Source organism: Bactrocera tryoni, chromosome 3, assembly GCF_016617805.1.
Source record: "Bactrocera tryoni isolate S06 chromosome 3, CSIRO_BtryS06_freeze2, whole genome shotgun sequence".
Taxonomy (NCBI): Eukaryota; Metazoa; Arthropoda; class Insecta; order Diptera; family Tephritidae; genus Bactrocera; species Bactrocera tryoni.
This window is the reverse complement of record NC_052501.1, coordinates 19,904,253-19,929,960: the sequence shown is the minus strand read 5'-3', so window position 1 is coordinate 19,929,960 and position 25,708 is coordinate 19,904,253. Positions and strand designations below refer to the sequence as shown.

General features: G+C 36.6%; 1 protein-coding gene and 1 long non-coding RNA gene across 2 annotated transcripts in view; one reads left to right on the top strand and one right to left on the bottom strand.

Moving 5' to 3' along the window:
- The window catches only part of LOC120770278, a 270,998-nt gene that overhangs the window by 133,478 nt on the left and 111,812 nt on the right, over window positions 1-25,708 (top strand). The window lies entirely within an intron of this gene.
- Window positions 11,067-25,708, bottom strand: part of LOC120770261 (serine proteinase stubble) — a 30,584-nt gene continuing 15,942 nt past the window's right edge. The window contains exons 3-8 of the mRNA XM_040097571.1: window positions 23,602-25,138; window positions 22,661-23,164; window positions 13,406-13,583; window positions 13,177-13,329; window positions 11,330-11,601; window positions 11,067-11,230 (exon numbers count right to left, since the gene is read on the bottom strand). Of these exons, the coding sequence (XP_039953505.1) occupies window positions 11,067-11,230; window positions 11,330-11,601; window positions 13,177-13,329; window positions 13,406-13,583; window positions 22,661-23,164; window positions 23,602-25,138 (2,808 nt within the window). The remainder of the gene's footprint in view (window positions 11,231-11,329; window positions 11,602-13,176; window positions 13,330-13,405; window positions 13,584-22,660; window positions 23,165-23,601; window positions 25,139-25,708) is intronic.

The following is a 25,708-nucleotide window of genomic DNA, read 5'->3' as shown; positions in this document are numbered from 1 at the left end:
AAAGTACCTCTACTTAGCTCACCTATTGTATACAATAGTTAGTATTTTTATTCAATACCGTTACCATACAGGGCGATCGACCAATTATAGTGATCATTCAAAGTTTTGACACATTTGGAGTACTGTTGTTCTTTAGCTTTAAAATACAGAATCGTTTTAGCGATTGTCTCTACAGTGACGCTGAACTTCTCTCCAGCGAACGTGATATTCAAATGGTCGCAGGAAATAGTAGATGGGCGCAAGTTCTAAAGAATGTGATACACTCAGAACCAATAATAAGCCCAATGTAAAAAATTGTCATCTATTTGTTCAATTTAGTCGCTGTCGATGGTTCACCACTTTCAAGAGAGTAGATGAAAATAGATATAAGATAGGATGTTTACAAATTAAGTGTTTTTAAGTGAGTCCTCGTCACTGGGACGGTATTGTATTTGCAAACAAAGATAGATTTCACTAATCGCATATAGAAGCGCAGCAAAAGTTCGGCGCTCTCAATGCGATATGCAGCTCTTCGATTATTACGCTGTGTACAATTATAAAATTATGCAACTCCAATTTTAAGTCGATACTTTTATACGTCTGCGAAACATGGCATTACGGTGCTTCTGACATCCAAAAGAATTCACATTTTCACAAACCGATGCCTTTGCAACATTATCTGGCCCGTAACTGTCTCTGTCATGGACTTATGAAATTCCGATTTTCTCTAAAGAAAATAGCGTTTTCTCGATTATGTTCTGAGACGTGATTCAGGCATAATCACAACGAAAGGTATCGACTGGTATCCACAAAACAATGGATAGAAAAGCCGGTCCGCTTTGATCTGGAGAAAAAGTTTATATATCGAAATAGCTGAGGTGCAATAGAGGTTGGGGTCAAATCAATAACATAGCACATATCGAAATAAAAGGAGATAAGGAAAAAATTTAAAAGGTCCTAAAAAAAACTGACACATACGAACGCCAAACCCTTTAAGGATTTTACTATACTGACCTAGTACCATCACCCTGACTTGGAATTTCTCACCCCCAGACAATAATCCCAAAAATGTTCCACAGTGTAGCTTGTGAGATGTTTAGCACCCCAAACTTTTTAGTTTAGAATCTTGGGAACCGTTAAAAATCCTTTCATCTCATCTGGTAAAGTGTTCGGTATTTGTAGAGATAAAGTTTTACAGTTTCACATCATCAATCATATCATGTCATCTGGTGTTTCTACATTATCAACTTTGTATAGATGAAATCTTAGAGAAGAGTGTCCGATGTATCCTAGCATAGTACACAATTTTCTCACTCCCAAAAATAGAAGCCACACTAACCAAAGTGATCTTGTTGTATCTCCTGTATTTGTGGTGTTCAAGACATAAGGAGCTCCTCTCAAATCTATTTCTTCAAACAGCAAACTAAAGAGGACAGCGTTTTCGGACGCGACAGATTTCGTGTTGGTGCAATATAATGATTCTTATGAACGAAAAATCCAGAGTGTGGCCACTTTTCTCTATCTTGCGATAACTGCACATTTTGTCAATACTTTTCTGTTGGGAAAATAATGAGTTAACTTTATCTCTTCCTAGATCTTTTTTCCTTGTGGCATTACCAATCTAGCCTGAATTAGTCCTTTGATATAATCTCCGTAAGGAAAGTTTCAAATTTCAGTTCAATATCTCCTCAAAATGCCACTTCAAACCCGAAATTAGGTTTTCTGGTCATATTGATCGCGAATTTAAATATTTTCTTTCAAATGAGTTCAACTTTCAAAATATCCTTTCCAGTCTACTATATGTCAACCCAATAACTTCAGCCATCAGCGAATTAATTTTTTTTAAAAAATTTTCTGTTTTGTTGCCACCAAAATGATCATCATTTAAGCTTTAGCTTTAGTCATACTGTAGAAAACAACAAAAACAACGGTGCAACTTGCCAAAAATAAAACATTTCCAACTACAACAACTTAATAATAATAATACGCCAACCACAAAATGCAACAAAGTAACAAAGGAAGTCACAACACAGACACACATACACACAAACCTGCACTTCAAGCGAAATGCCATAAGTCATAACATAATATATAAGTGGTAAGCAGCGGCGGCACTTGAAAATGAAAAACTTTACAGCACGATTATGTGTAAATAATCATCATCATCAACTTAATCAGCAACGGCGTCACCATGATGAATCGGCGCGGTCAAAGTGCGACCAAATGAAAAGCGAAACGCGTCGATGGATTGGACACGGCTCAGAAATCGAATGCCGTCGAAATGCAATTTTGGCATCTCAATTCCGGCACTTGAGCCGAGCCATCACTTGTTGCACGCTCACACACACATGCATACAAATGTGGTGCTTGCGGTCGGTGAGTGTGTGGCGCAGCATGTACACTTTCTCATGATGCGTCGATAAGTCGCCACATGTACGTGTGAATTTTCCCGTGTCTCACTGCGTTACGTGCGGCAGCAATTTGTATTTTGTGTGAACATTAACGAATAATTTTCGATTTTTGAGCATTTTGGTTTATGTTTTTTTGTTTTTTAATTTTTTTATTTATTTTTTTTTTAATTTTTTTAATTTTTTATATTTTTATTAGTTACTAATTATTAGTCTTTTGTTTTCGCTGTTTATTGTTTTATTTCAATTGATTGAATTGATAATAGGCATAGCTTGGCAATGTTGCCGTATTTTTTATGATGTCTATGGCAAATATTTTAAAAAGCTATTTGTATGCATGTTATTCGTGTTGAAAGCAACACTTAGATTAGAAGGGTATACAAAATCTTTATCTTGATTTCTCAAAAACTGAGGGACTAGTTCGTTTATATACTGACATTCGGAGATGACTACATCAGCTCATCACGCTAAGCGTTTGCTAATCGTTTTTTTCAAAACGACGCCATAAAAGTAGACCGCTCTTTTGACATTTTTATTCAATAAGGTTTGCCACTTCATCATCACATTACTGTGATCAAATTGAAAGGTGAATTTTGTCCATTTCATCTCCTTCAAAGTAATCTCCTCCCACTGCAATACACTTATGCCAACAAATTTTCCAGTCATCATAGCACTTGGAAAAATTCTTCTTCGTGATGGCAATCAGAGCCTTCTTCGATTCAGCTTTTATATCCTCAATAAATAGTAAAAATCAAAGAATTCACTCTCATAACCTCACAAAACGATGCGTATCTCAAATACTAATAAATATTTTGAAGTGAAATTTAGCACAGATGTCAACAACAGTACTACCAGCTTACAGAAAAAAAATTTACCAACGAAATGCGAAGTCAGTGGCGTCAACTTTAAAAGCGCTACATCCAATTTATGGTCGTCATAATCGTCCTATCTGATCAACCTCTGAACGTCTTTTGGAAAAATTTGAATCCACAGTCATAGGATAAAATATTCCCGTACCAGTGAGATAAAGAAGTACCCGTAGTGTCGAGAATATTTCTGCCGCTAGCGCATCAATTGAGGAAGACCCAAATCAGTCTCTCACACGTCGTTCTCAAGCGTTGAGCATCTCTATGACGTCGTTGTGGTGAATTTTGCAAACAAATCTTGGCCTAAATGCTTCCTAGATCAAAATGACGCAAGAACCGAAGCCGCTCATCACCAGAATTGTCATATGTACGTGATTTGGGCTGAGCAACACCTTGAAAATTATCCGGACTTTCATCGATAAATCATCTTCAGCGAGGAGGCTCATTTCTGGCGGAATGGCTTCGCCAATAAGCAAAATGTGCGTTATTGGTCAGGCACCAATCCGTGAGTAACCATTGTATCCCGAAAAAATCACGGTTTGGTGTGGTTTATGAGCCGGTGGCGTCATTGGGCCGTACTTCTTCCGTGATGATCAAGATCGGCACGTTATTGTGAATGTGTATTGCTACCGCTCCATGATAACCGAATATTTTTGGCCCAAATTGGATGATACGGACTTGGATAAAATGTGGTTCCAACAGGACGGCGCCATAAGCCACACAGCGAACGTGAACGTGTTATCTCACAAAATGGACCAGTCAATTGGCCGCCTCGGTCGTGCGATTTGACGTCTTTAGACTATTACCCGTGGGGCTACAAGCCAGCAACGATTAATGAACTTCATACGAATATCGAACGTGAAGTTGCAGAAGCGTCGGCCGATTTATGCTTGGAAACCATCGAAAATTGGCTGCAGCGTCTGGACTTCTGCAAGCGTGCCCGTGATGGAGTTCCATACCTAATGCCATCGAATGTACTTTCACAAAAGTATATATTTTCATTGATAACCCAAACCGCTTTTGTTTCATTTAGAAAGCCTTCTTAAAAAATCCATTATTTCATAGATCTCCGACGCTTTACATATTGTAAATATTAATTTTTGGAGGAAATCACCATAGTGGGTTAGCAAAAGAAACATAGGCCCAAATAGTTTACACCTTCAATATTGTAAAAAGGTGTCGCAAATTTACGCATTCAAAATGGATTTTCATTTAATGGGTTTGTGAATACAACATTACTTAAACTTGGGTTAGATTAAGTTAGGTCAAAAGGTCGATTCAAAAAGGATCTCACTTAGACTGCTTAGAACGCTGGTCCGTTGTGGTACCTATAAACTCCTAAAAGCTGGATCATGAAACCCTTGCAGATCGACAAAATGCTTTGAGCGTGTTACAAAGTTGTTGAGACGGCTAATATCAGTTTCGGCTATATCTCTTGGATCTGCGAAGGTAAGAACCAAAACCAATGTTCTCTTATGCATCTACTTAATTTGGTTTTATATGCTGGTAGCTAACTCAGCGCCAGTATTACTGCTCCTGCTCCGACAAAAGAGCTTATCTCCATGAAAGAGGCTGCATTTCGGAGCAGTATATCTAGGGTTACCATATTCCGTGATTTGTCAGGGAATTCCCTAATTTTGCTAATTTTAACTTTCGGCACTGATTCCCTGATTTTCGTGAAAAATGCACTGATTTCCTGGATTCAGTTTTTAGACTCGAAAAATGTTCATATTGACGACAACAAATTGATCGATCAGTTGGCAAATTTAAATAATAAACACACATACCGATATGGTAACCCTAAATATATCTACCACTATCTTAATAGTAGTCGCTTCTGCCAAATATATTTGTTTGATAAGGAATTAATGAAGGTTATATTGAGGTTATGTGTTATAATAAAAATATTAAGAAATTTTCATCAGATTCACTTCGCCTTTGGTTTTGGTATTATATTGAATATTTCGTAATTACAAATGTAGGTCTGAAGATGCATTAACATTTCATGTTTTTCAAAGTTCTCTAACTATGAGGTTTTAGGCCTTCCTCGTCTCGTTTTATCAAAGTTTCTATAATAAGTGACTGAATAAATGATTTTAATAAACAAAAAAAAACCATAAAATATACAGAATTAATCGCAGATATTACATTGTCAGTTGTAATATTTTTACCCACATTTATTCATACATACATACATAAATATATATGCACTTTGTGATACTCTGCGGCCAGCAATCGCTTATCGCTGCGGTCAAAGAAAATGATGCGCTCACTTGCTGACATGAAAAGCGAAAGTATTTTTCACACTCAAGTTTGCTGTTGTTGTGGTTGCCTTTTTTTTGTTTAGTTTTGTTTTTGTTTTGTGTGTATTTCTAGTCAATCATGGTAGTTTTGTTCGCAGTTTCGCTGTCCAAGTGGTCATTTGAAAAATCAAAGTAGTTAAGCTGAAAAAATTGTGGCTTTGAAGTATTTTATGCTTTATTTTTTGTTGCGCCGTTCGCTTGTCGATAATAACGGCAAAAGATTTGTTGAAATTATGGCTTAACTTCAATGATTGCGGTTAGCAACGGCATAATGGAGTTGTGTGTGGGATGTAGTAGATATGCAGACAAACATACATACAAGTAGGTGTGTAGGCAGATTTGGCTGCGGTAGGTATTTAAGTGGAAAGGCTGATTTTGTTTTCTTGTTGCTGTTTTTAAATTTTTGTGTTTCTGGCAAGGACTAACCGATAAATTTTGTAAATCGACTGAAAGAGAAAATATCAGATATCCACGGTGAAGTTAATAAAATGTTTAAAATTCACAAAACGTATTGCACACGTCCATCAAATAGTATATGTACATACATATGTGTGGATGCATGAATGCTTTGGGGAAATGCCCCAGCAAACTTCACTTCTAAACTTCACATTTTTCTTTTTTATTTATTTATCTAGTTTTTTATGCGCTTTTGCAGTAGAAAGCCTCAACCAAACGAACTGCGTCTAAGCGCCATCAGCACGCAGTTTCCACAATTGCCATGTGCTCCCTGAGCAACATTTTGTTTTGGCGGCTGCCAATTGGCCAAACGCTTTGGGTATACGCATGCGCCACTGTGAAACATGCAACGAATTTCAATTTTGTTAACTTGGTCATTTCAGCAGCGGCAAATGATTTATGTTTGGGTTTATTTTGTGTGTTTTGTTTTTAATTCTTTGTTTGACATTTTCACTTTTAATTTGATCATGTTTTACTTTTTTCTGAAAAGTATCCGTACAATCATTGTATTTTTATATATAAACTTTTTTTCATATTTTGTTTTATATATTTTTTAATTTATATTATTTTTTTAAGTTTTATTATTTATTTATTTTGAATATTTTTTTTATATTTTTTTAATATTTATTTTTTTTTTTTAATTTTGAATATATTTTTTTTTAACTTTTATTAGTTTTTTAAATTTGTTTTTAATTTTACAATAAATTCATTTCAACTTACTTTATAATCTCAACCTAGTACATGGTTGTTAATGTCCGTAGCTTAACTAATCAGTTTAACTCAGCTCAAGCTCAGTTCAAAAAAAGCCAAAGCATGCTTTTAGGCGATGTGAAATAGCAATAGCACAAAAAGGGAAATTATTATTATTCCCCTTTTATTCAAAATTAAATGTTCGTCTATTTATAGGCAGTGACCCTAACTTCTCAGAAATTTGAAATATGTGACACCCTGTGTTGGTAAATTTGAATATTTCAATTTGAAATATTGAATATTTGCAATATTTGAATTTTTAATTTAATTATTGTACCTTTTCACAGAAAAAGTTTCAACTAATATTTAGCTTGGCAATGTTTCTGGTTAAATTAAAAGAGAAATTTTGACCTTCCATTGCCATTGTAGGTGCTTCTTTGGCCCTTGTTTGTATACTCATAAAGACCATGTATGCCTTCTTCAAGATTTGCGACGATCAAGGATAGTCAAGTTCACATAATTGAAATGCAGTCGGGTTATAATCTGGCTAAGGACTGTCCTTTCTGCAACATTTCTTAAATTATTAAGGAATTCCTTTTTTGTTGATTACAAAAACAAAAAGCGTACAAGGCGTGCTGCAATTGACCCAAACACGGCTTAAGAGGGCATAAACAACGGAGTAGGTGCAGTGGTGTGACTGTGATTTTTTTTTAATAACGATGATAGACCTTTTTTGTACTGAGTCCAATTGTGTTTGTTTATGTTGACATGTATTCCTAGTTAATAACAATACAGTTGCTGCAGCCTCCATATTTACCAGACATGACTCCGTGTGACTTTTTTCTATTTCCACAAATAAAGAGAATCTTGAAGCGACAAAAATTACAGAAATTGCTAAAGGCTATTTTAAAAATCGATTTTGAGAAGTGTTTCCATGACTTGAAGAAGCTTTCATAAATATGTATTATAGAAAGCAGCAGACTAAACAATAAATATATTTTGTACGAAAATAAAATTCCTGTCACTTCATATTTTTAAGTTATTTGATTAAGATTTAAAATTAAATCGACCAAGAAGTTGGTGAGCTGCCAGCTCCACCTGCAGCCAATTCCAGACTCAACATCCGCGTAGGCAGCCAAGCAGACATCAAGGCAGTAATCTCGTATCGCATATCGGCCAGATATGTCTTGGGAATCAGTGGAAAGTATTGCCAGAAGAAATCAACTTCACTTCTACTGGGTGAGAGGTAACAAACGCATCGAGGGCAATGAAATAGTGGACGAGATTGCCAAGAATGGTGTTTATTGTTCCAACAGATTAACCTAACCTAACCGAAATTTTTAAGGAAAGTAATAGCCCTTGAATGTATAAAACCCGGGTCCGTTCCGGTTACTTAGATCCGACTTTCGTTGGAATGGTTCTTCCCTGAGAAGCTGCTGAACTATCAAAAGCCAGTGCTTGGAAATCTTTTGTATTTGATAAAATATCTTCAAGAAGTTTGATAGAGATTATTGTCAAAGCCAATGCTACATTTTGTGAATAAATTGTTTAGATCAGACCACTGACTTATATCATACCAACCGGCGAAGAAAAGTAGCTAGTTAGTTGGCAAAATGATTTTTTTTATTCTATGGGGTTACCCCGTAAACCCCTGGGGTTTCTAAAAATCGAATTTTTTTATTGTCTTATTAAATTCTACAACGCCTCAAGAATATTGTCCTAACTTTTCAAGTTATTATAGTTTCGGAGATACAGCTTTGAGAACTTGTGCGCTCGAGGCTAGCTAGGCTAAGTGATATGATAAGTAATGAAAAACATAAATTCCGGAAATTTTCATTTTTTTTTTTTGTATAAGTCTCTGCTAAAAATCCAATTTTCAGTTTTTTTTCTGCCTTCCTAGTTCTAAGTTAAGGTTTTAACTAAAACACGTATTTTTCACTTTAGATGATCCTGTAAGGACTTATCCTGCCAAAGCGGGCGGATCATTTGTCCAAGTTTAAAATATTTTTTCGAAAAGTTTCAGAATTTCTTTGTTAATAGTTTATGTTTGTAACAAAACAAAATCTAATAAAGTATTTAATTTTTTATATCAAAAAAAAATCTTGAAATAAGGCTTTTTTACCCTAGGAAACCCATGTAACCTCTTAAGGGGTTAGCAGGTTAATCTTGCCTGTTTTTTTGAAATTTTTTTGACATTTTTTTTCATAGAAATTTTTAATCTACCATAGAACTTTTTTCACATATCATGAGGCAAATCGTGGAGCGCATAAACACATTTTTTCGGAATTTTTTGATGGCATGTGTCGGAGAAATGGCTGCGTAAATGAGATGCGATTTTTCACTGGCGCACACGATTTCTCATGTTTGGATCATCTGAAACACAAAAACCCAATTTATTCTTAAAAAGTACGTGAAAGGTTATTGTCCCTACTAGAAACATGAAAAAATGTTGATAAATAAAAAGTTATAAACTTTTTTTTTTTAAATTTTTTTGTTTTTTTACATACATTTGGTCATAATATTGACAATAAATTATAAAAAAATTAATAATCTAATAATTAAGCAAATCTGTTGAGTAGTTCGAGCGGAATCATGTCCGCCAGTTTAAAAAAGTGTGTTATGAGAAAAACGCGTTTAAAGTTTGAGGTACTGAAAAACCATACAAAAATGAACATAAACGTTGGAAAATTGACATACCCCTAATTATTATTTTTGGGCCTTTTTCGAATCCTTCCAATGGTGAAGTGGGTTTCTACATTAATTCTAAGGGTATAAGGGAACAGAAAATGCAAATTTTTTTTTTTTTTGGAAAAAAATATTACCCTACCTTTAATACTCGAATATTTTTCGTACGATTTTTCAAGTGCAGATGGTTTTTAGACACTCTGTCAGTACAGCAATTTAATTTCGGTTGTCAACTTCAATGATTTACGTTTAAAAAAAAATTTCTTTGGGTACGAAAGGATATCATAATTTATGCCAAAAAATTGTTTCCTTCTCAGGCACTATGTTAGCGACGTTTAAGATAATATTTTCTAAGAGGACCAAAATTCAAATTTTTCGTTCAAGAATCGCACATAAAGAACAATTTCGTATAATTAAATTTTTTTATTTATTTTCCGCTTTATTTGCAATAATTTAAATAATATTCAATGATGAGTAAATGCAACTAAACTTAGCCTTGCAACTTAATATTTAAACGTTTTTAGTGTTTTTGTTGTTTTCTGTTGGATTTATAATATATTTTAATTAATAAATAACACGCATGTGAATTATGACTGAAATATGTTTTTAGAAAACATTTTTCAAAAAAATGCAATTCAGATTAAATTAAATTCCTAAGTACAAAGTACATTATTGCAAATAATATTTTTATATTAAGAACTAAGTTAATAAAATTATTACAAATATATATTATTTTAATATCAAGTCATAACTAAACTATTTTAGATAAATACAGCTTTGAGTTTTTTGTTTTCGTGTTTTTGTTTTTGTTTTTTTTAATTAATTAACAACTATTTAAATATCAATGTATGTACAATATGAATAATGCTAACGGTAATATTTTCTGTTATTATTTTACATATAACTAATGAAATATATGTATGTATGTTTATAAATAGATAATGTGCTTGTTAAAACTATTTTATTTTATTTTTTTAACTTATTTAAAATTTATTTAAAAATTATTTTAAATCAAAAGCCGACAAATGCTAAAAAATGCGGCTGAAAATTTTTTTCTTGTTTTTTTTTATAAATGTGCATGTTTGTATTTTTATGATTGTCTAAAAAATGTTCAGCACAAAATTATGATTTCATGATTATTTTGTAGCAAAATCACATTTTTAAATTTTTTAAATTTTTTTTCTTAAATTTTTTTAAAACTAAAATTTTATTATAAAAAAAAATTTTAACGCATTTGTTTATTGTTGTTGGATGGATGTATTCAACTGTGGGAAGAGAAAGCGGGAATTCATGCAAGTCGTTGCTTTGATTATAACTGTTAAGCTGCATGGGTGGGGAAGAGGCACACCGTTGTTTGTTTTGGCTATAACCAAAGCACGAGTTTTGCTTTTTCTTAAAATTCACACTCACATACACATAAGAGCGTGTGTGTGGCGTTGAAGTGATAATTGTAAATATTTACTAAACGCATTCCACATTTACCGTTACCTTCTTACTTGTGGCTCTAAAATTGCTATTAACTGGGCGTTAGTGGGTGTGTGTAGGGGCGAAGGGGAAATAAACTGAATTTGTGCAGTCGGTTAAACTAATAAAATGAAAATATTTAAATACTAAATTCTAAAATCTTCGCTACTCTACAAATACAATTCAAACATAATTATGTATTTAGGTTAGGTGCCTTAGAACTGCAGTATTTGATTTATCCAATCTCTAAACTCGGAGATGCGTGTATAAACGCCCGGTTGATTGGCCTCCGCACAGCCAATGCCCCAAGAGATAACGCCGCCCAGTTGGAAGCGCTTGTCGTCTTCGCGCTGCAGCACCATTGGACCGCCCGAGTCACCTTTTGGCAGGGAAAAAAATTTTAATATATATTCATTATTTTTTTTTTTTTAATTTCATAGAAAATTACATAAGTTTTCTTTAATTTTCGTTGACTCACCTTCACATGAATCGTAGCCGCCCTTCTTCCAGCCCGCACAGATGAAGATGTGTGGTATGTGTTCGATAAAACCGGCTACGCGATACATGGACTCACAGATTGTGTTGTTGATGACCGGCACAGCAACTTCTTGCAACACGCTTGGCAGTGGGCCGTTTTCGTAGAGTCGCCCCCAGCCGGTGACAAATGCCGTTTGACCAACGAAATCGATGTCACTGTTGGGCACACAAACCGGTATGATGTTGGGTTGGAAGACGACTGGCTCATAGAATCTGAAAGTAAGGCAAAAATGATAAAATTAAATAGGAATTTGTGTAATCAAATTTTCGACGATTTTTCGAAATAATAATTGAAGTGGTGCTCTGTTAGGAGAGTTAAGCTAAGTAATGTGTTTAGAACATGGAAAATATGAGTTATATATTAATTACTGTAATTTAAAGCTTCGAAAATAACTTTCGAAAAAATATCTAAAAACATATTTTTGTATAGTTTTTTCATATCAGGCAACTCTGTTTCAAAATTGTTTTACATTAAAAATCCCTCGACTTTCCGAACGATTTTAACCACATTTTGTTTGAAAAAGTTTTAATATTTTTATCCTTACTTTTGGAAAGGTGGCAACTCTGTTCGTAAATATCTTCAACTTAATTATAATTTCTAAAACTATATTTTTGTTCGATTATATTTGGCAGACGTGGCAAATCTATTCACAAATACTTTTAACCTCAAAACCTCTCGAACACTTACCGAAACCTTTGCAATAACTCGAAAGGCTTTCTAATACATACCTTATAGTCTCTTTCAAAAATTTTGTATCATAAAAATACTTCGACTTTCCGGAACGATTTCAACCACCTTTGTTTGAAAAAGTTTTTATATTTTTATCCTTAGTTTTTAAAATGTGGTAACTCCATTCATAATTTTTTTTCCAACTTAATGACTTCTTCTTTTTTCAGTAAAAGTCGTTCAACTTTCCGGAACGATTTTGCCTACATTCTGTTTACAACGTTTCAATATTGTCCCTTTTACTTTCGGAAAGGTGGCAACGCCATTCATTAATATTTTTCTTCTCGAGCATTTAACGAAACCTTTGCGAATAACTGTTGAACGGCTTTCTAAACTATATTTTTGTTTCCTTATATTTAGCGCAATTTTAATTTTTTCAAATGTGGCAACTCTCTTTAAAAAAACTTTTTGAAGAAAAATACCTCGATTTTCTGAAATGATTTTAAACAACTTTTGTTGCAAAAGTTTTAATATTTTTAGTCTTAGTTTTTGCAAGGTGGCAACTCTGATCAAAACATTTTTTTGCAATAAAAAAGTACTTAGATTTTCTGAAATGATTTTATACACATTTTGTTGCAAATGTTTTAATATTTTTAGTCTTACTTTTTGAAAGGTGGCAACTCTGTTCAAAACATTTTTTACAGTAAATATCTTGAAACTTTCCGAAACAATTTTAACCACATTATATTGGCAAATGTTTTAATATATTTATCCTTACATTTATAAATGTGGCAACTCTATCTATAGATTTATCTAGCTTGATAAAATCTCGCGCACTTACCGAAAAGTTTTTTAATTTCTTAAATACATGTAAATTTTGCATTTATTTAAAATTTTTCGATAAGTGGCAACTCTATTCTAAGATTTGTTATATCTTCGAAATGTAATTGTTATCTAAACTCTCGATAAAATTTTTCTAAAATTCTTAAAACTGCTGCACCGCCGAATACCTTACAAACTCTCATATTATTTTCATACTCCCTTGTTTAAGTATTCAAATTTATTTAATCAATTTTAATACTCCCAACTAACTCAACTCTAAGTATCCCCCCTGCACTCACCTCAGCAACGCCAAATCGTATTCGAAAGTTCTCGCATCAAACTGTGGATGAGAGGCCACAATCTGCACACGTCGCTCCTGATAGCCGTAAGGTTCCTCTTCCTCCGCCAGATCGTATTCACCCATGCGCAACAAGAGATCAGATGGTGGTACACTGAAAGAAATCAAGTGGTGTTATGCATTTAGACTTTGCGCTTAGTTAAAATAAATAATTCTGTTTATAATCTTACTTTTCCACACAATGCGCCGCTGTGATGGCCCAATTTTCATTCAACAGCGCTGCACCGCATTTATGTAGATAAGTCGATGTGCGCCACTGTCGCAGAGATATTTGCCATGGCCAACGGCCGAAAGCAGCATTAGAGCCACCCACAATGCGCGGTTCGGGGAACATGCGGCGACCACAAACTGGAAATATAAAAAAATAATGTTAGAAAATGTCATTATATTTTATTTGTGCTTGCATGTGATAATAAAATTAAGCTAAGGCCAATTACAAGTATTTACAGTAGAAAGGTTGGATATACATACATATATCGTCATATACTTTCTAAAAGTTAATAAAAAAGTAGACACTAAACAAAATCGAAAATAATGGTATTTTTGCAAACATGTTCAAAACTTTTGAAATAGTTCTTCAATTTATAGGAAGGGAGTTTCTTACAGACTAAATAGGCTGAGAGTTTGAAATGGATAACTGTGTAACTAGCCATCAAAACCCTCATTCTATATGGCAAATTTTCGTTGACAAATCATCTTAAGTGATTAGACTTACAAAGTTCGAATTCAAAACTATTATGAGAGACTCCCAAGGTCACTTACATACATATATCCAGACAAAAATATTGTCACATGCAAAAGATGTAGCAGCATAAAGATAGTATTAGCATATCGTTGATTCCCTACAATGTTGTTTCCTTGCAAATGTTGCTAGGGGGACTGTGTTGGACCACATATTGCGTGAGACCATCACTTTATTGAGACGAACTGGGTCTGTCACCTAGCCTTCTAGGTCATGAGCTTTATCTCAGTAGGGGCTATAATTATTAAGCTGGTTTTAATAACTTCGGTAACAAAGTTATACCAAATTTTAGGACAAATATTGTTCTGGTTCCTCAAAAGATTTATTTACCAACTTTTTATGAATATTTTTTCGGAGGGTTTGTATCAAATCAAAGAAAACCATCCACATTTTTTACAAAGTGGCTAGACTAGAAACATTTTCATCTATAGCAAGACCACTATGTAGTGCTTAGAGTTTTGAATTGACCCATGGTAATGACCAAGTTTTTAGTCACAGATGACTCTGTGCCGAAATGTACCCTCGGTCGGTGTAGTCGGTCCCAAGATTACAATTTGAAAGATGGAGGGTTTGATGAGGAATTCAATTGGCTTCGAATAAGCATCCAGGGAAGTAGGAGGAAGAAGTGAACAATATCATCTGAAGGACCCTTCCATCTGAAATGCACTAAATCCATATGAACCACGGTGACAACACTGGAATTAATAGATGACACGATAAGATTACGCCACGCAGGTGGCAAGCAAGTGGTAATTCACCCACAGCTTTGGCCGTGGCAGGGACCATATTCTGGAGTCTCCAATCTAGCTCACTGGTGAACGAAAAAGTTCACCAACTGTCTTTTCGATAGGAGATGGGAACTCTGTTCTGAAGACTGACTGGAGACTGGGGGCCGTAGCGTGCAAACGGCAGATACTGGCTGCTGGACCCAACCCTCAGCACAAGGGTGCCCTCCCAAAAAATAGGAAACCTCCAGAGTCAGGTGAACGACTCTGAATACCTGCAAATAGTAAATGCTCAATATGAGCGAAGCATTAGGTCTTTTGCGAGGGTACGACTGAGCGGAACAGTCATGGATCAGTTTCAGAGACCCGTAAGAAGAAAATTAACAGTGACGAAGATGAGGGGAGCAGGAAATTCTACGTGGATGTTACTCGTCACTTCAACTATGCCACAATCGACACTGGCTCACCAGGAGGAAGCATGTAGGCCGAGCAACAACAACTTTGGGGTAGTGCAGTAGACAGACTAAAAACTAGGCAGACAAGAACTTAGTAAAATTCTAGCGGTCATCACAGGGCACCTGCCCTTAAGATACCGTCTTCAAAAAATAGAAAAAATGGATTCGGTAAAATGTTAATGCGCTGGAAAATTACCTATATGAATGCTAAGCCATGAGTCGGATCAGGCGGGATATGCATATACATATACATATGTATTTCCCGGCTCGCAATGCTGCAAAACAAAATCAGTTTTTTATATAAAGTTCACTAAGTTGCTGGATAAGATTTAAATAGGTTACCACTCGGGAGCAAAATAGTCTTAATGACGGCCTAAGTGAATGGCTCTGTGGTCTGTGGAGTTATGAAAATTTTTATATCTTGAACAGGATAAATTAAGTTGCCTTGAAGTTTGTGAAACACAGAAAAAAACGTCGGATACCTGTTAAAAAATATATACATGCATGTGATCGGATGACAAGGTTGGTCGATTTAGCCATGTCTGTCCGTCTGCTTATAATAGTCTCCCAGTTTTTGAGGTGTCGATCTCACCGCCGCCAATATCGAACCATTATAGAATATAGCTGTCATATAAACTGATCGATCTTTGGAAAAATTTTTATTACGACAAAGTATCTTCACGAAATTTTTCATGGATTATGTCTCAAGACAATACTGTAAACTCCGAACAAAATGATCAGATCGGACCATTATATCATATAGCTTTCAGTCCTGTTGTGAAATTTTTTTTATCAGACTCGAGTGCTCTCTTATGGAATTATTTTTTATTTGATAATATATCTTATCGAAATTTAGCATAGAGTACTATCCAGGGCATCACTAAAAACTCCGAAGAAATCTTTCAAATCGGACCATAAACTGTTCCATCAAAAATAAGATAAATACCCTCCTGTGAAGCCGATGGTAACTTTTTTGCATATAGCTAAAATATTCAAATTAAAGTCCATCAGGCCATAAATGACTTTACTGGGTAGTAAAAAGAATATTGCTGATATAAAACATGAAAAGCCACTTGATATCCCTACAGGGGTTTTATAAGTGTTATTTGCAATACTTCCATTTGACCTGTTTCCACAAATACCAAATCTCCCTGGATAATTACAAACAAATATATACATACATACTATGCAAGCCATATTAATTTCTTTGCTGAGTTTGGTTAGCATTTTACATGCAACATGTGGCATGCAGCAAGCATATTTATGTCATATGAACATCCATATATATATATATATATATATGAGTGTATGAATGTGTATTGCAGAGGCCAAAATGTCGACAGAAATGCAGACAAGCGGATTGTAAACCGTTGGCATTTTCATAATCAATTAACCTTATCTGCTGCATTAACGATTGCAACCGAACACCGTAGCCTGGTTTACAGTTAACGCGAAGGAGCGCCGATAAATGCGGCAAAATTAAGAAAGAAGAAAAATCAAATTTTTTAATTTGCGCACAGGCGTATGCAAGCGGCTTTAGCAGACACGCAGCAAAAGCATTTCTACGTTTCGGTGTGTATGTGTGTGTGCGCATGCGTGAGTGCGTGCCATCAGCAGATTTTGTGCCACAAATGGCGCGACTCGCGGGTCAAATGTGCGTATAACTCACGCGATTTTTATTTTGCCACTTTTTATCTTTGCAAGCAATGCAATGTTACAGTGGCGTGCAGCTGAGAGTGCATGATTTTGCATTCGCCATCGGCTATTTAAGTCAATGTACCAACGGCTGTGCGACGTCTTCGCTGACTCAAATGACCAACGGCCATCGTCAGGCAATCAACGAACCAAGCGAATGTCTGACTGACCGATTTGTGTTTTAAGGCAATTATCTTGATGCAAGACGACCGCCAGCTGTGTGTGTTGAATGACCACGAAGTTTATTGGCGGCGAAAAACACACACACGTCCCGCATGTGAGTTAGCCGTGTAATCGTACAAAAACCAAACGTCGTGAAAATATCAATACGTACATACATATATACAAAAGCACATTCGTTCGTTGGATTGCAGCTTTAATGTTTGCGCCTGCGCGTAGCCACCATTGCTGTAGCAAGTTGCATTCGCGCCATCAGACAGATAAACCGACGCGTGTGCAGTGTACGCAGCGCTGCTGGAACAGGTTGAGTGCAGAATATTGCAAATAGTTGTTTACGATGCCCATGAGCAGCATATGCACGGCTGCAGCGGCCAAAGTCAAGGTTTATTGGACCAACTTCATATGTAAGTGGAACTCGCAGAAATTTTTGCTTGCAATTTGCTTTTGTTGTTACGTTTATTTGACTAGCGGTCTTTAGCGTTCATTGCTGTTCAACGAATGAAATTTAGAGTTTGTGGAGGGCCGAGCATCAGCCGTACAATATTTCTGTTTGTGTTTCATGCTTGCTTGGGTGACGATATTCAAAATTTGTCAAAAGTAATGTTAAATTTTTGCATTTTTCTACTTTTGCTCTTGCAATATTCGATTATATATGGTCACCGAAAATCGAAATTGGATTTTTCTTTTGCTTACGATTCGCTGCATCATATTACATATATGTGTACATCAAATTTTAAGCTTCAGCTATTAGATATAACCAATATGTAACCACTATGTAACCAATTTATAACCGTTTATCATAACCATTTTATAACCAAAGCTCATATTTAGTTTCAATAGGAGGGTATAATAGCCAATATATAACCTTTTATTACCAAATCTCAACTTCTGTCTCAATATGAGTGTATGATAACCATTTTATAACCAAAACTCAAATTTCGTTTCAATAAGTGTGGTATGCTACGCTACTGGCTTTTATAAAGTTACTACTTTGAACTACTACTTACTTGAAATTTTGTTAAAAACTCAATCAATGCTTAGTGTTTGCTTATTAATGATTTTTGCTAAGGCTCAAATCAACAAAAATCAAAGCAAAAGTGAGCACACAGTCCAACATTACCCATATTTATTCCTGCTTTAAGTTTGCCCCTGAATTTTTAACACCAAGAAGGAAATGTCGGAAACCCTATAAATATATTTCTAAATGAACAGCGTGATGTTCTGAGTCGATCTAGTCATATGCGTCTGTCTGTGTGTACGTTTATCTTTATATACGCAAAATAATCACTCAATTTTTAAAATATCCATCTGGAATTTTTTTCGTTTTTTTTTTCGACGTTGCTCATTTGTCGGAATCGCCGACACCTAACCTTGTTATATACAGCTGTCATATCAACTGACCGATCAAAGCCAAGGTGAAAATCTTTTAAGCTATAGGAAGTAGAGCTGTTGAGTATATTATAGCTGGGATGCAGCCGAAATTTTTTTGTTATTTTCTTTTTTAATTGTTTTCTATACTATAGTTTAAAAAAATTCATTCTCTGATAAAGAAATGTGTTTTTCAAGAGGAAATAAATTTCATATAATTTAGTGTTATGGCTTAAATTATAGATTTTCTTAAAGATAAGGGTTTGTTATTATGTTTTAAAAATAATTTCAAGGTAGTGACCGCAGCGGCTAACTGAAATAAATGTATATGCTCTCCCAAGCCGTTAATCGTCTCGGGCTTATCTCCATAGTACTCCTTCATATAATCCTCCAATCCAAACATCCTCCAATTCAGGCATGGAAAAGTCACTAATCATGGCAATATAGCTCTCCTCATTGACTGTATCATTATGGCAGGCTTCATTTTTGAAGATTTATGAACCAAAGATTCCCTCTGCTCATATGTAGATCACATCAAGAAGTGACCATTTGTGCATGGGACAGCTCTTCAACAATGACTTTTGAATTATTATTACTTCAAATGCGACAATTATATTAATAATAATATAATAATAACGTACTCATTCGGTTAAAAGTGAGCTACATCGCTGAACAAAATTTTCTTGTTTAAATTTGGATTGGTGGTCATTTCGTTTTGAGCCCTTCCACCCAACGTATGACACACTTCTTATTATACCGGGTTTTCCAAGAGGGATTATGACTACTAAATGTCGTTTTGGCTATTTTTAATATGTCCTGAACTGAAATTTTTTTCATTGTATTCATTAAAGTTTACAATTTTATCATGGAAAGATATACGCAAGAACAAATATCATTCTCCAATTGCAACTTTTCTTCCTTTCTCAAACCCCACAAATTATTCATCAACAACCATTACATTCACCTAAATTGACAATTTGTTGCGGTTTTTGGACTGTTGGAATCATCGGTCTGTGCTTCTTTCGAAATGAAGCTAGTGACACCGTTGGTCGTTGATAATCAACTTTTTATGGCCGCAATTGGAAGAAGTTGATCTTGACAACATCTGGTTGCAAAAAGCGGAGCTACGTGCCACACAGCACGTGCAACAACCGAATTATTGCGAGAAAAGTTTGGAGATTTAATTATTTAAAGAAATTGTGACATTAAAGGTCTCCAAGGAGTTGTGATTTAACATCATTAGACTACTTCGTGTGGGGTTATTTAAGATGATAGGTCTTTAGCAATAAACCAGACTCTCTTAAAGCTTTAGAAGTCAATATTGACCGAGCTATTTATGACATACGACTTGATTTAGTGGAAATAGTACTCGAAATTTGAGTTCTTCGAATTCGTTGTTGCAAAAGAAGTCGTGGAGGCCATTTGAATGATGTTATATTCAGAACTTAATTGTGCGATTGTACTTCGCACCATTTAAAAAAACATTTGAATTACCTTAACATTTATTGTGGATTTTCTTTAAAGAAATCATATCACTCTTATTGGAGAACTTTAAATAAAATATGATAGTTTAAGATGTCTGGGTCTAAAAGAACTTTTGTCATGATGGTGAAATATCAAAGAACGACAAGCTGTCACGATAATGACAGAGGTGAAAATGCCAGTAATACAGAATTGTGCTGCTAACAGTTAGGCAATAGTTCCTGTCCTATTCTGTGTCGGAGATATCAAAAGATCATAGGCAAGCTATAAGCAATATTTCGTAGAGGGATGCTACATCAGAAAAATTAGAATAAATGACGGAATGTGTAATGGTTTAACACTTCTTTTTGACTATTTCATGGTATTCAAATGGTCAAATGATTTTATTTATATTATGCCACTATACTGAGAGGTTGAATGATCCTTATAAAGTATACAACTTTTCATCATATGATCAACATAAAATAAAAAAATTTATTGCAAGTTTGTATACTTTGAAAAATCGAAAAAGATATAACTTACTAACAGCCTAAGTTTTTTGTCATTGCCTAGTGTGCGCTGAACAACATTTTCATTAAAAGTGAAATAAAAACGTGAAAATAATAGCTAAGCGCCCTTATTACTTTTCCAAAAATAAATCACTTCAAATCTATTTCCAGTAGCGCAAATGGGGTTAAGTGACGCACGCTTACACGTGGCGCCTCTACAATGGATTTTACAAATCTCTTACCCTCGCCAATTAAGCGCAAGGGAAAATTAAGTCAGTCGCCACACGATATCAAGCCACTTTATTTGCCATGCTGTATAAATGCCTTGTCTACTGTTGGCGTGCGGCAAATGAAACTTGTTCCTACTGCAGTGCCAAATGCTTCTTAAGCAACAACAAGCAGCTAAAGCACGACGAACAAAATGCCAGCGAACAAAAGCAACGGAAGAAAGAAGCGCAAATAAAGGAGTGCCTAAACGAATGTAACCTGTAATTTGCTACCAACAAAGCCAAAAATAAACGCCAGCAACAATGGCAACATTATCGACTGCACCTTGAGCCTTGCCATATCCAAGCGCTTCAACTTCTTGCAGCACGGCTAAAGTACCAAAGTACAAGCATGCAGCTATGTTTCGTGCGCGAAAGGCCACAAGCGGAAGCGCCAACAACAATGTACGAAAATAGAAGAACATGGCACGTTTTGCAAAAAGAAAAAAAAAAAAGAAAGACTCTGTAAGCAGTAGACTCATCATGCTTTCTTGCAGCATGTGCTGGCGTTCGTGCGGCACATGACTGTTGCAAGTATCGCTCGTAAATAGAGTGAAGTGCAGCACGTTTGCTCGCCTCGACCTTGATGTGGACCTTCAAACCGTTCTATTTGGCGCAGAAAATCAAGGCTGACGAAGGAGTCAGTGACCCTTTCGGTTTGAAGCGCTTAAAAATACCGTGATAATACATATTACTTACATATCGGTTGTAAGTGTTGTAAGTGTCTTGGCTTCATGTCGTTCGGTGCCGTTTTTTGTGTTTATCAATTCCAAGTGCTCAGTGAACTCGCGCCGCCGCACTCATCGCACGAATTTCCTGTCGCTCTGTTTGACTCACTCAAATGTCAACTCGAATTATTCGCATTTAAAACGGAGTAAATTAATTTTACTGTCATTTGCGGTAAATTTGCGTTTACTTCACTTTCGTAAGCCGCTTTTCAGGCGAAATCAAAAAATCAAAATGATTTCCTTATTGAATCCAAAGCGTGACTAAGTGCAGTCAGTTTAGCTTGTTTAACCATAACTTGACGTATTGAATTCGGTTTCGAAAAAAATTTTTTTGAGGAGTTCAACCTTTGTTTGTGAATTGTATCTGGGTACGAAGCCTTAACAAGTACAGGAGATTCCATACAATAATTTAATATTGATCGGTTAGTTTGTATGTCAGCTGTATGCTATATTAGTCCGATCTTAATAATTTTTTTCAGAAGTTATATGTATTTCTTGGATAATCCATAACAAATTTCGAGAAAATATCTCTTCAAATAAAAAAGATGTTTGTATAAGGACATGATATTGATAGCTCAGTTTGTATTGCATGGTATCTATATATTCTAATCCTCCGCTACCGGCGGTTCTGACAAATGAGCGGCTTCTTCAGTAATCTGTTGAGAAATATTGGTGTATGAGTATGCTCTCAGCGCAAGTGTGATTAAGGCACTGTAGAAAAGGAACGTGACGGATCCAGTATGCAATAAACTCTATCCATTTGCTGAAACCACTGTGGCGGAGAGTAAGATTCGTTTTGGCACTACTATCAAAAGAAGGCGACCTCAGCGTATGAGGTTAAATCGCTTTTAGTTGAGGAGTGTATAAAAAGGCTGAACCGCCTATCAGTGTGTAACTGGGTACACTTAATATGGGTGCCGTGGCATAAAGGGGTAGCCGCCAATGAGCTAACCGACGAACTAGCTCGCTCTGCGGCAACGTCCAGGATGATAGGGCAAGAACCAGATGTGTAACAGGTACACAAAAGGAAACGCTCGTATATCAACAATTTCCGCTCATTTAGAAGGTTTATGAAAACACTGTGTTTCCTGAAGCAAATATGCCTATAACTAAATCAGTCAGTTGAAAATTTAACCCGAAATAAGTGAGATTTAAATTATTATTATTATTTTTGCGAAAAGGGTTACCCTGTTAATTAGATATAACCTGTTATTCCTGACAACAACAAAACATTTGTTTTGTTTTTATAATACTGTATAACTAGAAATAAATAAATCGTTAACAAGAATCACTCACTTTGTCTGTAATCCATGCCTTCCAGCGAATTCACCGGCGCCGATGTCGAAGACGACAATGTGGCATTAAAATCTTCGGTGCTATAATCGGTGGTGCCAAAGATGCCACTGCCAGTGGTGGAGAAACCTTCAGTGCTTTGCTCGGCGCTCGTTGTTGATGACGCTGTTTCTTCCACTACTTCAATGGGTGACTCAGTTGTTGTTGTAGTGGTGGTGGTTGTTGAGGTGCTTGTTGTTGACGGTATTGTGGGCTTGGGTTTCGGTTTCGCCGTTGTTGTTGTCGTTGTGGTTGTGGATGTGCTCGTACTACTCGGCGTAGTCGTCGTGCTCGGCGCTGGACTCTCCGTCGTCTTAGTTGGCTTTGGTTTGGGTGGACGTGTGCTCATCACCGACGATGGACGTTCTGGTTTGGGCATAATGGAGGTTATGTTGCTCATAATTTCACTAATACTGGTTGAAACGGATATCATGGTGCTGGTGATGGGTGGCGATGATGTGGTGAAAACTGGCAACAAAAACAATTATTTCAAATATACAGTAAGCAATTTAGTTAGCGTTCTTTGTGGGATACACTCAAAATATCGAAATTCAAAATGCCGACACATCAAAAAACCGACAAATCAAAACCCCGACAAACCAAAATGCCGACATGTGAAAAATGTTTTATCTTGTACGCCCTTATTTCTATCGAAGCACAGAAAGAGAATTCTGCCGACTAAGGGTTATGATCCTGAGCGTGTTCGTGGCCGGAGGCCGAAGGCCGCAGGGCCTCGAACGAACAACGCCACCTTTTCTTAATTCGTCGGTATTGTGATTTGTCGGTGTTTTGATTTGTCGGTGTTTTGATTTGCCGGTATTTTGAGTGTCGGGATTCTAAATTTCGAGATTTTGATTGTCGGCATTACGTTATACACCCGTTCTTTGTTAGTTTTTCTGACTTACCTGTGGCATTTGTGGTGACCGGTGCATCAGCTGTTTTATTGCTAACATCTGGCGTGAGTGCAGTTGGTGGCGGACCCCACTCGAAAGTTGCATTGATGGTCGTCGGCTCGTTGTCCACATTCGTCCAAGTTATTAAACCAGGCGTTGTTGTGGTTAACTCAATCATTGGCGGCTCGTCTTTAGGCGACTCCGTAGTCAAGGTCGGTGATTTTGGTGTGGTGCTGCTGATAGGTGCTTTTGTTGTTGTAGTGGTTGTTGTTGTAGTGGTTCTATGCGGCTTCGACGTCGTTGGCTTTGACGTTGTTACTTTCTGCGTTGTTGTTGTTCTTGCTGTAGTGGTGGTGGTGGTGCTGGGCGTTGTTGGTTTCGTGCGCGTTGTTGTACTGCTTGGACGCTTCGTTGTAGCTCGTGTTGTAGTGGGCGCAGCGGTTGTTGTTGTAGAAGTTGTTGTTGCCGGTACCGCCGTTGTAGTTCCAGCGCCCGCACTTGGTTTGGGCGCCTTCACAATTTCTGCTGTTGGTTGGGGTCGTGGTCTGGGCAAATGAGTCGTTAGCGCCACTGACTCCGCTGGTTGTGGCACTTTGGTTTCTTGCACCGTGGTGGGGAACTCATCATTGTTTATAGTTGTAGCTGTTGTCGGTGTTGGTCGACGATGCGTTGTTGCCACGGCAGCACTGCCGGTTGTGGTGACATTCAATAAAATTGGTTTCACCGCTTCGTTGGCGTCGGTATCCACTGGCCGCCTAGTGGGTTTAGCGCTTGACGATGGACGTGGTTTTGTCTGCGGCGGTTTCCGACTAGTCGTCGGTCGTCGATTAATCAAAGGTCTAGGTCGCGTGGTAAATCTAGCCGGATCTGTTGGCTTAAGGGTGGTCGTTACAAACTGTGTCGGCACTTCGGTAGTTGTCGGCCGTGGTCGATAACGATTCGTGGTGTGTACTGGCCGTTGCGTGGTGGGCACTTCATCTAATTTGATATTACCCTCCGCTGCCGATGGCGTCGTCGTCTCTACAATCTGAAATGTGAAGAATTTTGGTGGCTGTGTGGTGACTTCCACTCGCGTAGCCAGTTGTGTGTTTGAAGTGGTGGTGAGCACAGGTCGCGTAACTGTAGTTTTGCGTCTTGGTGGTTTTATTGTTGTTGGCGCAACAGTTGGCTTCGCTGTGGTACGCACAACAAACTGTGACGTTTTCTGTGTGGTCTGCACTGGTGGACGTTTCGGTGCAGCAGTTGTGGTCAACTTAACTGGTTTTGGACTGTTCGTGGTTATGATGGGTGTTGTATCACCTTTGTCGCTGCTACTACTGCCATTAGTGCCGTGAAGGTGACTGTTTTGTTGTAAATAGCTTTGTGTTACATTCCTCACCGTTTCGCTAATACTGTTGCTGCTACTTTGTACTGTGTGGTGCGGTCCGGTAGTGGTGAGTTTGAACAGTGTGCTGGTAGGCAGTGTGGTCGACTCGTGGGGAAAATGTGAAATCGTATTCTGATCGATGCTATTGTCACTGATTTCGGGCGCGAAAAGTGCAGCGTCATCCTGGAGGAAACGTGAAAGATGAAAAATGGAATAAATTAATTTTAAATTGAAATTATAATTAAACTACCGGGGTAAATGATATTTATAAAAAATGTATTTTGCTAAGTTGGCTGGACTGCTTTTAATTACTATGCCAAATATGAGGCCGAACTGTCTACAGCAGCTTCTTAAGTTGGTACACCTCAGTAGTGTCTTGCGATTTTTACAAGGAATAAAAATTTCGAGCAGAGAATTTTGTCTAAAATTTTGTATTTTTAATAAAATTTCATGTACGGCATCATTGGGAATGTTGGAAAAGGCTTACTGTGTCAGTTTCATCAAAGACGGTCGAGAGATCATTGAAGACATGCCTAGTTCTGGACGACCTTCGACCTCTTCAACTGATGACAATATTAAAAAATGGTTGAAATCGCCAGGCAAGTGTTAGAGAGATGGCAAGAGAGAACGACATCTCTCGCGAGTCCGTTTGAATATTTTGGTGGATATTTTGAGTATGAAACACTTTCTTTCTCGACTCGTCCCGATAACTCTGAATTCTTTTGAAAAAAGAGTACCCTAAACAGGTCTTTT